General features: G+C 40.4%; 1 protein-coding gene across 1 annotated transcript in view; it reads left to right on the forward strand.

Annotated features, from left to right (window-relative positions):
- SORCS3 (sortilin-related VPS10 domain containing receptor 3) overlaps positions 1-17,765 on the forward strand; it is a 624,980-nt gene that overhangs the window by 530,873 nt on the left and 76,342 nt on the right. Inside the window, exon 14 of the mRNA XM_012661662.1 lies at positions 3,311-3,418. Coding sequence (XP_012517116.1) covers positions 3,311-3,418 — 108 coding nt within the window. The remainder of the gene's footprint in view (positions 1-3,310; positions 3,419-17,765) is intronic.

Consider the following 17,765-nt stretch of genomic DNA (forward strand, 5'->3'; position numbering starts at 1 on the left):
TCATTCATATTTCAGTTTAAATGTCACCTCCCCAGAGAGGGCTATCTTAAATTTTCAGTACAAAGTAGCTATTTGGTCACTATCAAATCACTTTATTTTAATTGTCTTCATATTTATTTCTAAATCATTTTTAAAAATTTTTTTTTCATTTCAGCATATTACAGGGGTACAAATGTTTAGATCACATATATTTCTTTTGCCCCACTCGAGTCAGAGTTTCAAGCATGTCCATCCCCCAGTGTGTATTGCACCCATTAGGTGTGTATATACCCCTCCCCTCTTCCCCCTCCCATCTGTCTGACATATTTTTGTATCACTTTATTTGCATATATTCGTCTCCTCAAATTAGAATGGAAGCTTTTTTGTTTACTTCTGTATCCCTAGAACTGAGGTTACTATCAGATCAGGCACATAATAGACGTCAATAACTATTTGATGAATAAATTTTATTTTATTTTGATTCTGTTGTCCTATATTGCCACTGTTTGGAGATCAGATGGAATTTTACCCCTGCTTCCTGAATATTGGCAGTGCTACTGACTTCAGTTTCACCTGTTGAGCTAATAAGCAATTCACGATTCCTTCGTCTTGGCCATTAATGAGCTTCTGACTTGAAGAGGAGAGAAGGTGGATCCCTTGGGGATGCCATTCAATGTAGAATTCAATATAGACTATGTAGCCTCAAAACATTTTAAAACTCCTAGTTGTCAAAAAAGAAGAACTCTCACAAATGTCAGGACATCCAGATCCAAATATTTGATAACAAAGAGGTTAAGTTTTCTAATGCTGTGTTTTTTTAAGTTTCTTCAGGGAGTTTTGTTTTGTTCTGTTCTGTTCTTAATAACTGCCTCAGCCTGAGATAATCAAGTGTTAGAAAGTACTGATCTCAGATCACCCTAACTCTGGAGACCTATCCACTTGCTTGTGCTTATTTATGTCATCCTTGGACTTATTATTGTTATTGTTATGCTACTTTTCCTGTCTGGACTTTGGCATTTCTCATCTTTCGTTGAGGCATCTGCTCATCCCGTTCATTTCTCTAGCCCTGATTCTGTTCCTTGCATATGAACTCATTTCATACAGTAGCTCCTTGATCTTGTATAATTTCTGTCTCCACTTGGGCTTAGCTTTGCCTTGAAGCTTCCATCTTGATACCGGAAGGCTGTGATGGTCCCTGATTGTCTGCTCTGTGGGGTCTTCTCTTCATTGTATAAATTAAGATGGCTGTCCCACACCCTGCTAATATGACAGTGGTATGAGGGTCTTCCTTCCCTGGATGCTGGTGGCACTCATGCAGTTTGCTCTGGTAATGCTAACTGATGTTCATCAGTAAGGAAATTCTGAGAATGAGAGAAAGAGAGGCCTTAAACTCACTTTAGCTTCCATCTATTGAAATAATAACCAATTTGTGCAAAGTCGCCAAAACAAACAAATTAAAAAAAAACTGGACTAATATTTCCTGACTTCCTGGACTTACCAGACACAGTTAACTTCTTAGTGGCCATGGTACACTCTGAAACAACTATGATTATTTTAGGAACCAGTGGGGTACATGGCAAGAAAACTGAAGTCCATTCCAAATCATACTTTTCACTTTTGAAATGAGAAAGTCATTTCTATGAAAAGCAGTTCACATCTGCCCAACTTTCTCAGGGTCAACTTAAATGATTATTTGGCCTTCAGCCAATTTTTTTTTTTTTTAAGTCTGAAATGATCAAATCCTTAAAATTCAAGAGAGAGGCTGACAAGTTAGGAACTCATAAAAACTTTTATGGAAGACTATCTGCTTTTCATTTGTGGACATGGATCTAGGTATACCATAAATACAAAGATTTTTGTCTAAGAGACTGGTTACTCTAGCTGAGAATAACTTTATCATTGTTTTAATCCATATATTGGGAAAGAGGATAAGACTGAAAGGAAAACAGAGAAAGAGACAGACAGAGAGAGAGAGAAAGAGACAAAGAAGTGAGTGAGTAGAGAATGAACTGAATAGCTGGCCAGGAATGGGGGAGTGATCTACACACAGCATGGGGATGCCAGTATGAATCATGCTTGAAAAAAATGATTGGATGGATTAAAACAGCACCTTTGTCATTCCTTATTTTTATTCATTTATTCATTTAGCATTTATGTAGCATCACCTATCTGCCAGGTTTTCTGCTAAGTACTTGGAACACGAAAATTAATGGTAGAGTCTTTGGCCTCAAAAAGTTCACAGTTTAGTGTGAGTCAAACATATTTTCTTACGTGTGTGTGTGTCTGTGTGTGTATAAAATGTAAGGAGCATTGTAATAAAGATATATATGTGACATTAAGGGGTCATTCAGTGAATAAGACATACAGGATCCCTGAACTCCCAAAGCTTATAATCTTGAATTGAGATAGTCAAGATCAGTTAAGAAGTCATCACTCAGTACTAGGCCTGGGTGTTATAGCAACATATAGGAGGGATTCCTAATCCTAAATTGTGGAGTTATAAAAGAATTAAGAATCAGCCAGAATAAAAAGGATCACAGGGGATGAAGGAGCTAAAGCTGTGTTGGGGAAGAAGGGGGGCTCAGAAAAGCATCTCAGAGGACATGGCCTTTGGACTATGCCCCCTGGTTAAGTCAAGGGTCAGACAGGTACTTTGTAATATCAGGAAAGGGAAGCAGCAAGCACTCAGAATTGCTCAAGTCTCCTCCACTAAGAGCATCTCTTTAAAGAGTTGCGGGTTCTGTATCCACGGAGGGCCAGACCTTCCTCTTACCATTGGAAAAATGATGGAACAGTGTCGTACAGAATTTCTCAGACACTCAATGGTCATTCCTAAAAGCCCCTTAAAGTGGCATTGGGGAGGGAAAACTATCCTAACATCCATTCTGAACGAATAGGAAATTGCTTTCTGTAAGGTTTGATCTGAAAGACACACATACCCTTTCCCGTAGGGTACAGCCACACTACTCAATTTATCTGTGTCAGAAACTCCAAGGGCTGAATTGATTGTACTGTAAATTGAACCTCAGGTTCCATTCTGAGTACTTGAAACGTGACACTCCGTTCACTAAGCCCTCGTGCTTGGGTTGTTTTTCGATTCTAATGTGTTGAAATATGTCTGCCTTTCTGGTGTTGTCTCTGCCTGGGCCAGGAAATGCAGTTTTGATCAAATCTCATAATAATATGGAGAGATGTTGAAGATTAATGCCTATTGATAATCCAAACTGCCAGAAAGTCAGATACAGAGGCAAATTTAATAACCTGAAAAATTGTTGCAAAAAAGTATGGCTTTATTTTCAACTGTCTTTTCCATTACTTGTTTCTGACCCAGGGTGAGTTTTGACGAGGGCCACTCATGGGACAAGTATGGTTTTACTTCGGTTCCTCTCTTTGTCGATGGGGCTCTGGTGGAGGCAGGAGTGGAGACCCACATCATGACGTGAGTATTCCTTTTGCTCTGGTAGAAAGGAGACCAGAGACCTTGATTCTACTTTCGCTAAGGCCTTGGATTTTTCCCAAGGAAACCTACACCAAAGCGTTTCAATCTTTGGGCCAAAGTTTCCTCATCTATAAAATGGAAATATTTAGGTTTGCACTTACCAACTCAAAAAGCTACTGACAGGATTAGAAAGGCTAGGATCCTAATTGAAAAGTCAAGGTTTCTAATGGAATTTAAAGAATTTTAACAGATTCCCATTTATCCAAAACTTAAGCAAAGAGAAAGTTTAAGTTTTTAGATGTGTTTTCTTTCTTTACAAAACAGCATAGTAAGAGGCAGGGGTGAAGGGAGCAAAACAGCCAATTTACTGACATCAGGAAATATTTTAAGAAAACTCCTAAAGTCTCTCTTTCTCTCACTCACACACATTTTTTCTACATTCTTTTACAATGAGAATCATTGATTGCAATATAGCTCTCAAAACTGTAAAAAATCCTGAAGTGCTTTCTCAATATTAAAGAAATAATAATTTGATACTGTTTTCTATAAAATTTTAATCCCTTAGCAGTTGATCACCTGTATTTGTGTGTATACATGTGTATGTAGGGTCATGGGAGTAGTGGTAATCCTCCACCAGCCCGTGCCGTCCCCAGTTGACTGGAACACCTTATCCCTTATCTCTTTGCTGGACAGAGTGGAGTCTTGTTGGGCAAGACTAAGGAGGGTATCTGCTGCATTGCATGGTTGGCACAGAAGGGCTCACAGCATGCATCTATGCTGGTTTGGGGGAAGGACGTGGTATTCCTACTCTAGGGGACACTGCTCCTCTTTTAACTTTTGCGCATATAGATTTTTTTGTGGTTCGAATCAGTCTTTTCCCAACATTGATGGACTTTCAGGAGAGGCCACCATAGGGACAAATGACTGCTCCTATGCTTTACATTTTCCACAGAGGGAACAGTGATAAGAAATTCTTTATAACTGCAGTTATACAGTTTTGACCAAATCTTATCATCTGGCCCCAGACTTAGTCCTTTTGCCATGCCCAGCCCTCCACTCCCATCCTCATATCCAGAGCATTGACCAGCCACTCCTCTGCACTTTCAGAGTGACAGAAAAATCTCAGCCATGTTGAGAAATGGTGATGGTGCAGGAATTAAGGAAGAAACAAACAAAACAAATGGGCTAATCCCAGACCCCAGGGTTAGGGCACCTGGACCTAAGTTAGAATTCTGTTATGATCCTTAGCTATGGAATACCTGTCCAGTAGCTATCCTTGTTGAACCTGCATTTCTTCACTTATAAAACTGAATCTCTTCCTTCTATTTCTTTCTAAAATGTGGAAATGCCAAAAAACCTTTCCCTTTTTTGGCAATTCAGCAGAAGTACTACAAAGGAGGGCTCCATAGGGTCCCATGTCTACGGGATTTGTATAGGGCCTTAAGAAAGAGTCTACAGGATTCTCAGAGTCTTACTATTGAAAAATGTTCACAATAGAAAATTTGGGAGACTCTAAAGAATATCTTTAAGGTCGCTTGGGATAAGTACCATAAAAGTGATTTTAAATTATCTTATTTAATTCCCTATGAGTTTTCCAAATTGCAATGAAATCTTCCCTCTAACTCAGAGGGTGGTGGACTGTGTCTTTTAAAGACTTGACACTCATTTTTGAGCATCTACTATGTGTTAGGCACTGGGCTGGATCCCAGCATTCTGTGGTTGGAAAGTGAAAGACAAGATGTTAAACCTTATGAGGAAATGGTACAATCCACCCAAGGGGTATATCATATTGGTAACTGATGTCTTTAGATGCAAATTTGTGTTATAGTAGGACTTTCATGGGCAGTTTTATTATAAAATGTGAGCAAGGATTTCTTGTTTAATTTGTTGTTAAGAAAGTAAGGCTGTGATTTGAGTTTTGTCCAATAATTTCTTTCACTCTCCTGAAGTATACCCCCAAACAGAATTATCTCACCATCTAAACTTCTAATTAAAATTCTCATGCTAAAAAAATAGGCTCTATTGTTAAGCTATCAAATCATTTTATTAATTAAGGGTTAACAACATTGTAGGCAAGTTTAGTTGTACAAACCATAGACATTATGATATAAGATATTTAAGATATAAGTTATGATTTATGCTTAGAGTCTAAAGCTTATCCTTTGGTGGATACCCAGCAACAATACGTAGCATCAGCACAAGTCGTAGATGTTCAAAAGCAGTATTGTAACATAAATTTTATTTCTAAAATACTTGGTAAATATATAGATATGTGTCTGTCTATTCCTAAAAGCCCCTTAAAGTGGCATTGGGGAGGGAAAACAATCCTAACATCCATTCTGACAGACAGACAGACAGCAGAGAAACACTGAAAGAGAAACCCCTAGGATCTAGGGTACTGACAAAACCTTGGTAACGTTATAAGAACAACAGAAAAAAAAATAATGGTACCTGCTATGTGTCAGATACTGTTCCAAATGAACAGATCAGAAAGAAACCTCTTCTCTCATAGAGTTTGTATGCAACTATGTTAAATAAATATGGTATATAGATGACTCTACCATGTAATCCTGAATACTCTGCCCAAAGATTCCAAATTTTCTTATCAATTCCAGGAAGTGAATGGACTACCAGAAATACCACCACCTCCTTCATGAGTATCTCTGGTCATGAGCTGACTTTCCAAATTATTTCCCATCCTTCACTTATTTCCCATCCTTCACTTAGTCATTAGGTATAAAAGGAAAGGTTTCTACTTTCCTAGGACTTCCAATGATGTGACCATCAAACAGCTTAAGTATTGAGTTCTAAATTCTATAAGACCAAGGCACTCATATTGAGGAAGGTTGTGGAATCTACTCTTCTCATAAAGTCAAGCCATACGTGGCTGCTCAACCCATCTGAATCTGACACAGCCCTGGAATCTTGGGCAATGGTCCCAAAGTCAGCCATTCCCTATTTTTGTACCAAAGAGAATTACCAGTCCTCCTTCTATTTTGTTTTCCCTTCACTTGCTTACCTGATGTATCCTGCATCCTCTTGTATGAGGCCTGTTTGCACTCATTGCACCTTCTTTTGGGCATGACTTTGAATAGTACCATGTGTATCGCCAATCTCTACATGACCTGGTATTCCCTAGCAAGTTTAAGGCCACAGTTTAAATTCTATGTTCACCTAATCTTAAATGGTAATAATTTTTTTCTCAGCTTCAGATGGAGTTTAGCTGGTCACATAGATATGAGGGAGTTTGACCTCAGGGCCAAACCATTTACTGAAAAGATGAGATAGCACTTCTGTTTTCCTTTCCTCCCCACTAGGACTCCACAAGAGCTTGGCACAGCTTCTCTACTGTTTTTCTATCTTGTTTATCAAGATGCTTTAAAGAACAGAGCATAAGTATTTTCTTACAGGGGATCTGGTGGAAGAAGAGGCATTTGTCTTTTTATAAAATTAAGATGGGTCTTGGAAGCATTTGTCAAAACAAGTATAAACAATTCAGGTGACCTGTTTTAACTTTTTGTAAAATTCAGTTTCTCTTGTATGAAAATAATACCGGTTTTGTGAAGACTCTTCAGACAGCTGAAAAGGCAAACCCTGGAACGGTTGCCAAGGGGTGATTTCTGTCTCCATTCTAGATATGAAAAGGGCTTTAAAACCAAGTGGCCTACTAGGAATGGCTGGTGTTTTTCCGTTGTGGAGTGGCAGTGGGTTAAGGATTGAGGCAGGATGTCAAAGAAATTTTTTATGTTTCTCAGGAACCGTAAGGAAAGGAGTCCATTTGGGGGACAAGAAAGTTTAGCCTTGCCATTGAACTAAAGTAGGCTGTTTGCATTGTGTACCCTTCCCCTCACTGTTAACCCGGACTCTCTCTTTAGCTCACCTGTGGTCAGAAAGAAAAAGGCCCACACTAATGTTCTATCACCTTGATTTGGGGGATTTATATATTTGGTGGTTCATTTATTTAAAAGCATTTGCAATGCTTCTAACGTATATCAGACCCCTGTTAGAGCTCAGAGGGTATTAAAAAGGTAAATACAATTCTTTCCCTTTAAGGAGCTCTCAGGCCGAAATGGTGGGGGTAAGTGAGGATGCGCTGAGCATCAAGGTGTCCTCCTAGACAGGAAGTAAGCAGGGGAAAGTGAAGACTGCACACAGCCAGGAAGTGAGCTGGGGAAAGTGAAGACTTCACTCGCACAATGCCTGGAGACTGAGTTGGTCTGGAAGTTTTAATAACAGTTCACCTGTGGAAAACCAAATAATAGGCAATAAAATATAAGTCCCGAAAAAGCAGAGATTTTTATCAGCTTAATTCGCTAATAGGAACTCCGTGCCTAAAAGGGAGTTTGGCACATAGGAGGAAGTCTGTAATTATTTGTTGAATGAATGAATGCTTTCCAGGCAAGGGAAAGAACATACACAAAGGCAAGAACCACGAAAGTACATGGCTGAGTGTTAAGGGGCTGAGACTGTGAAGGGTTTTAGGTCATGTTCAGGAATTTGACCTATATCCAGAGTGAGGTTTTCTTGGAAATTGAAATCTGATCAAATCACTCCTCTTTTCAAAACCCACGAGGGCTTTCCATTGCCTTTAGGAGAGTGTCCGGATTCACTGAATGGCCTACAAACATCTATGCTGACCACATGTCTGGGACCTTGTCTCTGGTCCCCATGATCTGACCCACCGTCTCTGTCACACTGGTGCCTTCCTGCCCCAGGCTCTTTGTTTTTGTACCTGCCTGGAATGTGCTTTTTCCTTCCCACTTGAGCAACCAAACTTCTAACTAGGTTTCAGGTCTCAGCTTAAGCTTCAGTTCTTAGAGCTGCCCTTCTTGCAGCCCACCAGATCAGGTCGGGTTCCCCCACGCTATATATTGTCTTGGCCCTGTATATTTTTTCCTTCACAGCACTTTAGATAATTAATATTAACGAAAATGACATTAGTTGTTTAATATGTTCCCCCTCCACCTTCATCCACTTTGAAGGCAGATGGATGCACACACATGTGCGTGTATGTACACACATACATGTAAGTTCAAGTTCTCATGAGGGAGGATCTTTGTGTATCTCGTTCTTTGAGTGCCATCTATTTACCAGGCTTTTGCCAACACGGAGGATTTAATTGTATATGTGTATTGGATGAAAGAATTACTAATGAATAAGTGAACCCCAAGAATCTTACCATTGTTGTGATTGTTGTTGCTTTTCTGACCCATGGCTCTAGCATTTTAGGAAGTTGAGTATAGATCCCCAGAGATTCTGAAGTGCTATGATCACAATCCAGTAGTTGTGAATGATGGGGGCCGGGGTTGGGTGGAAATCCAAGCCAGCTGTGCCTCTGTGTAGAAGTGTATATATGGGGGTTGTAAAGCATGGGTGGGCTGGCATGTGGGCACAAAAGCTAGAGAATAAGGACCTTACTGGGAATGATTCCTAGCTTCCTCCACTTCCACAAGAATATGCGCAGCTTCTACTTTTCCCAGAGGCCAGAGCTCCAGGGGCATGGAAGCTTCTAACACTGTAGCTCTCTGCACGGGGATTTGCATGGGCAAGATAGTCCCCAGCTTTGAGGCCTGGGATTTGCTTACTTTTATTGCTTTTTTCTACTGTCTTTTCAAGTGTTAGTTTTTTAACATCTCCCTGGTAAACTTGACAGGAACCGTCTAGTCTAGCCTAATTCACAGTGATACATGACGGTTCTTATTACTGAAGTCTGCCAGCAGGGCTGGATGATTGACAGGGTAGAGGGCCTATTGCAGTCTGAGGCGGTGGCTCTCCAGCTGATGAGATGCCTGTGGCTGTTTTGGGACTCTGACCTCTTTGCTCTGCTATTTCTTGAAAGGTTTTTGCCCCCAAATTAGCACTTTAAGGAGAGCTTTTCTCAGATGTGGAATCAGGTGGGAAAACACTGCTTTCCTGTATCCTCAAAGCTACATTTGAAATTCTTTCCTGATAGGAAATCTTTGAACCAATTGGCCATGATTTAGCTGAACTTTTACAGGGGCCAGGGAGAACCTGGCAGCTTCCTAGAAAAAAAAATTCCCAGGCTGGAGAGGCACAGCTTCCCTGGAAGTAAGTGGATACTTCTTACCGGGAGTGAATGGCAAACAAACAAACAAACAAACAAACAAAAAACCCTAAAGAGATCTTGAGACAACTTGTATCTATTCAACACCTTTTTTCTTGGTGCCAGGTATCACTTTGAGCACCTTTTCAAACTTGATTTTGTTGAAATCTCCCAACAGCCCTGGAAGGTAGATAGTATTATTATCATCGAGCAGATGAGGATGCTGAGGCTCAGAGAAATTAAGTGTTCGGCTCACATGTTGAGAAAGAGGCAAAATAAGACCGAGGAATGTGAATTTCAGACTCCATGCTCAGACCTAAAACTTGAGGCATGGTACTAGGATTCTGTAAGGTTTGCTCAGTAAAGGACCACCAAGGTGTGTGGGGAAAGAGTGGTGGGATGTGAGTTGTTCGATGGCTACCCAGAGAAGAGGGAGAGAGGGCATTCCAGGTGGGCAAGAAAATGTGAACAACCCTGGAGCAGTGGGAATGTGCCTGGATTGCCAGAGAGTGAGAGGTGGGAAAAGCCGGAGATGCCTTCAGCAAATTGGCTCAGGCCAACCGCCTTGCTGACTTCCTTTAGAAATTCAATTCTAATTGGCATCAATCTCTGATTCATTGTTCCATCAGCAGAACTAATAGCCAAAGTGAAGGAGAGAGATAACATTTTGCCTAGAAAATTATGCAAACCCCAAAGCTGCAGAGGTTTAAGAAAAAAAATGTGAAGACCTTCTTTCCACTTAAGAGACTGTGACGACATGCTTAGCAGGGAACATACTTTTAAATACAGCCTTAGCAAAATGTGGAGGCCCAGCCTGGAGCTTAAATGCATTGTTTAGCCTCTAGTAACTGCGTCCGATGAAGTCTCTGGAAATGAACCAAAGCTGCTTCCATTGATCTGTTTTTCAAATCTTTGTTGTTTGCTGGAAGAGCCCGATTTTACTTTGTGCAAAGTAAGTCATTTGAGTAATCAGCAAATCCAGTGGAACTCCCAAGTCATCGCCTTTCGGGCTGGCTGCTTGATTCACAACCTTCAGATTGCCACCAGACTTGCCATCTACCCAGAGGGACACTTGTGTTTATGCCAAGGGACACAAAAGCAGAACGCATGCTTGCAGAGGGGCTTTTAGAGGATATTGGAATGCACTGGGGGCCAGCAACAGCTTAGAAGGAAAAGACTTAATTTGGTTAAGCCTTTAACAGATTGCTGTGTGGGCTTGGGAGGAAGGATGGTGTGGTGCTGATGGCATGGGCTTTGGAGGCCCACTCTCCAGGGACAGTGCTCAGATGGCCATGTCACACCTCCCTCTGAGCTGCAGTTTCATCACCTAAATGTAAGGATTAAGAGAGATAATCTTCCTCGAGAGACATTAGAAATGTTTGTGGTCTCCGTGGTCTAATGATCCAGAAACAGGCTACCTGCAGGGAAGGACTTTGGCCAACTAGAGCAGGCGCTGGCAGACTTTTTCTGTAAAGGGCCCCACAATACAGATTTTATGCTTTGCCGGCCATAGGCTTTCTGTTGCAGCTACTCGACTCTCCCAGTCTAGTGTGTGAAAGCAGCCATAGGTAATATGTAGACGAGTGGGCGTCCGCGTGTTCCAATAAAACTTTATGGGTACTGAAATTTGAATTTTCATACCATTTTCACATGTCATAAAATACAGTTCTTTACTTACTTCCCCCTCCCAACCATTCAAAATGTAAAAATAATTATTAGCTTGTGGGCCGTTCAAAACAGGGAGCAGGCTGGATTTGGCCCTGGGTTGTAATTTGACTCTGAGCAGGACTGCATCTTGGGCTTACTGCTTTGTGGCTGTGTTACAAATACCATTTGAAGTTTGAGTTTCTACACTCTTCCCCTACCTATAAATTACGTCTCCAATTGCATCCCCTTACAAAGTATTGAAAAGGTACTTTTCATGAAATGGCTTAGAAGTTTTCTTATTTCTTTTTATAAAGCTTTATTGATATACATAAAATTACACACATCTATTGTATACATTTGGATGTGTTTGGACATAAACCAATAATGGGACACACCCATTATTTTCACCACAATCAAGGTCCCTCACCTCCGAAAATTTCTTTTTTTCTTTTGCGAGATATTTTTGTAAGAACATATAATACGAGCTCTGTCCTCTTAACATATTTTAACATGCACACCACACTATTGCTAACTCTAGGCACTACGTTATACATCGTATCTCTAGTAACATGCTCATTTGCATAACTGAAACTTTTTACCCGCTAACCAACTTCCCATTTTTTCCTCCTCCAGCCCCTGGCAACCACCATTCTACTCTCTGTTTCTATGAGTTGGACTATTTTATATACCTTATATACACAGAATTATAAAATAATTGTCCTTCTGTGACTGGGTTTTTTCAGTTAGCATAATGTCGTCTAGGTTCACAAGTGTCACAAATGACACATTCATTCTTAAAAAAAGAAGACTCCTCATTTCTTATCCAAACCCCGACTACGAATCTCACCTCTTTCGGGAAGCCCTCCGCAACTACTCCAGGTCTTACTCGTTTCCTCTTTATTGAATTCCTTTCATGAGGCTCACAGTGCCCCACAGGTGTATTTAGTTTGGTTTGCTGTTTTTCCAAAGGAGCCGAAATTTTCAAAATCAGAAACATCTGGCCGTGTTAAGCCCAAATACCTGTAGTCCAACAATCCACGAGAGGGGTGTGGTGACTGCTCACTTTGGGTGGGGCATGGTCTTTCCCACCCCACCTCTCACGTGAGGCACACGGATCCGCTCCGCCTACTTTGGTTCACGCCTGGTTCATTTAAGTTACCCTCCTGGCTCTGGTAAAATTTTGAATTTGTGATACCCAATTTAGATTCTACATTGGCTATTTCATTACTGTATCATTTTCTTATAGTTTTTGGAAATTTTAAAAATACAGAAAAATACAGAGAATGATATCACAAACACCTGTGTTCCTGCCACCTAAAATTAATAAATACTAACGTGTTACCACTTGGGATTCAGATTTTTAAATAAAATGTACAGGTCATCGGAGGTAGAGGTGATCCTTCTCATCACTGTCCATCTCTGATCCATTCTCCTTACTCCTTCCCCAGATCATTCTAGAACAAATGTCGATCCTCTAGTACTTGGTTATGCATAGAAATATATTGGTATTGTTTTATGTCTTTTTAGAATACATAATTTATATAAATGATATCATTCTCCTTCATGTTTATTTCGCTAAATATTATCTATCTTGGGTCATATCCATCTGGTCCAGATACTTTTAATGCCACACGGCATTGTCATGATATAAATATGCACAACTTATTTATCCATTCTTCTTTCAACAGACATTGAAGTTTTTTCTGGTTTGGCACAATTACAGACATTATTGTCCCATCTTTGCACACGCCTACAGGTACATAACATGGAAGAAATTCTCTAAACTGAATACCTAGAAGTGAAATTGCTGGGTCATGATGAACTGGCCTTATCACTAAGAATGCACTTTTAATATGCACCCATAACACAATAATAATCCTTGCACTGTTTTCTAGCTGCTTTCCATGTTGGTCATCTTTGCAGATAGAGTGTGAGGTTGTTTTTTGGTCTGTAAGATTCAGGAGGTGTGCAACTGTGTTTCATTCACCACCTCCCACAGCACTGAACATAATTGTGCTTGCTCATAATTGGTGCTCAGCAGATACAGTGTGAGGGAATAATGCTATTGGGCTGGAGTGCACATTATTTAAGAGCAGGTGCTGAGTTTTATACTTTTTCTGATTCTTTTTATTTTTTGTGGTTCAGGATTTCACACAAAGTGGGGCACTGAGAAATATAATGACATTTTAATGACATGGGAACACAAGGTGTCCCCTCTTTCTCCTCCTCTCTTAGGGCTCTTTGCATCTCCATGTATTTCTCCCTCTTTAAATCCCATCTCGAACATCAGTCTCTCTCATTTCCATCTCTTAGGTTCTCCTTCATCACTCAGCTCCTGACTTCTACAGGTTCATGGGCCACATTTTCTGACTCACTGTTATGGACCTTAAACTTTCAAACCCATTGAAGGGATTTGGTTTTGAGGAAATAATCAAAATTGTTTGGACATAGGATGATTTCTTTAAATTCATTTAAAAAATAAGTTTTCTTTCTTTTGCCTCTTCAGTTCCAGTGCCTTTTTAGTCTCCTTCTCAATCTTCCTTTCACCCTCCTCCTCCCCCTATATTTATTTTCAAGCCTTTTAATCCCCGCTGCCTTCTTCCACCTCCCCGATCATTGCATTGTGTAAGGAACACAGGCTCTGCTTGCGGGATTCTTGCTGTTGATTCCCTGCCTATTTCTATTAAGGTCTAGCTCATGTCTCACTTTCGCTCAATGCAATTCCCCCGTAGCCACTGACCTCCTTTACCACTAATTCTATCTACACCCTAATGGGAAAACAATCAGGTGGCGTGGACGCATACCAGTAACCAAGGATGCGGCCTGAATTTCTGGAGACCAACAACTACTGTCTGCTGATGCCTGGCCTTCCCACAACACTGCTCTCTCTGCTTTGCTGTGGAATTAGTGCTCGACAGCTTCCTCTGTGGAAGCAGCAGGGGAGGGCTTCTGGAGGCAGAGGCAAAAGGGGGCAAAGGGAGCCATGCCTTGCAGAGAGAACTGGAAATTTAGAAGAGGACTTGGGGGTCCACATGTGTCAAGTGTTGCTACTACAAGAACATTTATTATTTCTTTATTCAACAATATGTACTGAGGGCTCACCATAAAGTAGGCACTGTTCTAAGAGTTCTAGAAGCTGGGCTAGGGCATAAACAAAATAGTCAAGGTCTCCGTTAAGAAGTTTATATTCTAAAAGCCTCTCCCATCTCCTGCAGAGGGAACATCAGATGTGTATGAGGTTTTATTTCAGCTCCGGTGTTCATGGAATGTGTTCCATAGTCTAAACCTCAGAGTTTTTCATGGTGGTGATGGTGATATGTATATGTCTGTGGGGGTGGGGTATGGTAAAAAAGAGAGAGAACAGAGAGAATTTGAGGAGACAGATACTGCCTTCCACACCAGGGCACCTCCAACTTCCTCAGAGTCTCATGCCAGCTTTGGTTTCTGATTATCTCTTATCTCCTGAAAACAAATAAGACTGTCGATGAATGGATGGGAACATCACAGAATTGTAAAAGCAATACCTCCAGTAGGGCTTTTATTTTCTTACGTATGGATATGTATAGTTTTTTAATTTTTTATAGTAAGAATGTATTCTTTTTACAGTGAGAAAAATGAGATCATTTATCAAAATGTACACATTAGAAAATCATCTCTCAGATAATGGAAGGGCAGAGTGCACTTAAGTTTATGCTGGTGTCGTGTGGGTGACACTTACTCCACCTTTGAGCCTGTGACCTAGAGGGAAGGAGAGACTTAGCTTCTCACCATCGCTTCCCAGTGCTAACCAATACCCTGCCTAAATCGATACTAAATCATTTCAAGTAAACATACTACTGGAACCCAATGAAGTATAAGAATGGAAAATAGATAAATTCTACTTGTAAAATAAAAATTCAGGAAATTGCTAGACAGTGGCTTCTGATGAAGCACTGCTCTTAATAATTTCTTCAAGGTCATCTAGTTAATTTATGCTGCATTTGTAAGTTATTGTGTATTTTAAAAATTAATGAAAGATTTAATTATAGCAGGGTCGCCTGTGACCTTTTGTGAAATGACTTCATCATAAATCTGCAGGCATTTCAGAACTGTTTTCCAGGTTTGTAATAATTTGCTCTCAAATTAATGACACCCAGCCAGTGAAAGGAGCCGAATCTGGGTGAAAGGATCGAGATGGGATTTGTGGTTACCTAGCAATGGCTAATTCCGAGTCCTGGGTGGAGGTGGCAGAGGAGATGGTGTGCGATTCACCAGAATCCACAGCAGATTTAACTATTTACTTAGAGGAATGAGAAATAAATCTAGTGTGTCAATAGGGAGAAATTGCATGTAGCCAGACTGGGTCATTGCAGAGCAGTTGATTAGGGGGTACATTTATCTACATGTGAATGGAGGGTAACACCTGGACCAATGGGAGAATTTCCTTTCCTTCCTGGCCCCCAAGCAGGGGTTCTTCTTTATTTGTAAATTGAGGGTGTACAACTGTCCCCAACTTGCTGACTGCCTCTACAGCCCAACTGAGACTCTATCACCCCCTTTCTCTGCCCTTCACCTACCTCAGAGGCTCAGTGGGAACAGCTAAGCTGTCTCTGGAGGACAGTGGGCTCGTTTCCCCAGAATCCAGGATACATCAGTATCTATGGCGTTTGATGGTTCATTTGATCCAAGAGAGGGGAGTGGCTGTACAGAGGAACGCCGCATCTTAGCACATCGAACAAGATCGTCTCTCTTAGAAGAAGCTGGTAGCACTCTTCTGTCATTCCGGAGTGTCAGGCTAGAGCTTGGAAAACTCAGTGTACCCTTTAGACACAGGATCCTGGGAGATAAACCAGCAAAATCTGGAAAGTAAGTCTTGGCTGAAGCCTTCCCTACTTAACTGCAGCCCTGGATGGGATCACTTCCCTTCTCTGCATTCCTCAAGCAAGTATTCATGTTTCTGTGGTCACCTGTGTCATACCACGACTCCCCTTGCAAGCTGAAAAAGTTTCCCATGAAAAGCGGTCAGTGTGGGAGAAAGAGTCGGGTGTCAGGAGACTTGGGTTCCATTTCTTGAGCAGGCCACTACTCTGTCTGGGCCTCAGTTTCCTCAGCTAGCGTGTGAAGGGCCTTGACCAAAGGTTCATCCCTAAAGACCTCTCTAGCACTAAGACTTTATAGTTCTGTGTGTTCTTTTGCATGCCTCAGGGATTCCCAACTGGAGGCCAAGCCAATAAAGACTGTCGTGGTTCAAGTTCAAGTACGTATTTCTCCACACAGTCAATGCCTTAGAACTTGAGACAAATAGGGCCATAATTGGAACTTTCAAAGTATGTCTTCTCTGCAGATTTCTCCTTTCTTCCTTCCTCTAACAGTGCTTTCAGTTTTATATATTTCATGGTGTTTCTGCCTTTCATGCAAATAGGCCATTAAGAAGTTGAGGTCAGAACCCCCCCGTGCCCATACCTCAGTGCCACACTGTGCAGTCCAATGATTGCTAATGAGTCATGAAGCACAAAAAAGGAATGTGGGCATTGCTGGAAGCACAGTGCAGAGAACTGTCTTAGAACAATTGCCACAAATGCCTAAGTTCCACTCCTGACTCCATCATTTACTTGCTGTATAACCATGTTGGATGAGTTATTTAATTTCTTTAAGCCTCAGTTTCCTTACCTGTGAAATGGGAATAATTAATGAAATGAGATAATTTATGCAAAGTGGTTAGCCTACCCTAACATTCAATACATTGTCACTAATATTGGCATTATTAATTTTTATTGTTATTTCATTGACTTCTATTGATAAACTACTGTTTGGAAAGTCTTTAGAAAGGATCATGGGGATATGAAAGCATAAGCGTACTATCATGCCACAAAATTCTCAGGCATCCAACAAAAGACATAAAATAAATACTCATAATTGAGTATTTTTATATAACTATACCAATAATAGCTTAAATTATTAATGTCTTAACTTATACCAAACACTATAAAAATACAACATATTTTAACCTAAGAACTATGTTAGATACTGTTTTGCACATGAGGAAACTAAGTCTAATCTGTATGGGGAAAGTCTCCATAGGTCCAGGATTGGAGCTCTCACTGGGTCAGTCTGATTTGAACACCCTTGTGCTTAACCACTCATTCTACTGCCTCTCAGACACTAAATATATGACAAGCACTTATGACAGACAAGGCACACCTTATGTGAGTTGTAAACTTCCGAGAACTTAAAATCAAACAAAGGGGATAAGACACTTACATGCATATTCTATTAATTCTGATACCTATTAGAAGTGCTAAGGCTCATATCCAAAATACAAATATAATGCCACAGAAATTCAGAGGAGGGAAATTTTACTTTCTTCCTAGGAAGGAAAGGAAGTGAGCAGGAGGAAGGATCATGGAGGACATAATAGAAAAGGTAGCATTTAAATTAAAACTAAAAAGAATACTTTATGAAGAAGCTAGAATAATCTCATAACCTGTATAGTTTTATGATTATTGTATAATACAGGAAACTTAGAAAGACACAAGGAGAAATGGAGGATTTGTAAGCATAGAGATATATTTTAATAAACCTCTCTTAGAAACCAATAGACCAAGCATTAAAAAAATAAGTACAACTTTGGATATGAATAACATTATTAGAAAGCTT

Source organism: Propithecus coquereli, unplaced genomic scaffold (genome assembly GCF_000956105.1).
Source record: "Propithecus coquereli isolate 6110/MARCELLA unplaced genomic scaffold, Pcoq_1.0 Scaffold73, whole genome shotgun sequence".
In the NCBI taxonomy this organism is placed as follows: Eukaryota; Metazoa; Chordata; class Mammalia; order Primates; family Indriidae; genus Propithecus; species Propithecus coquereli.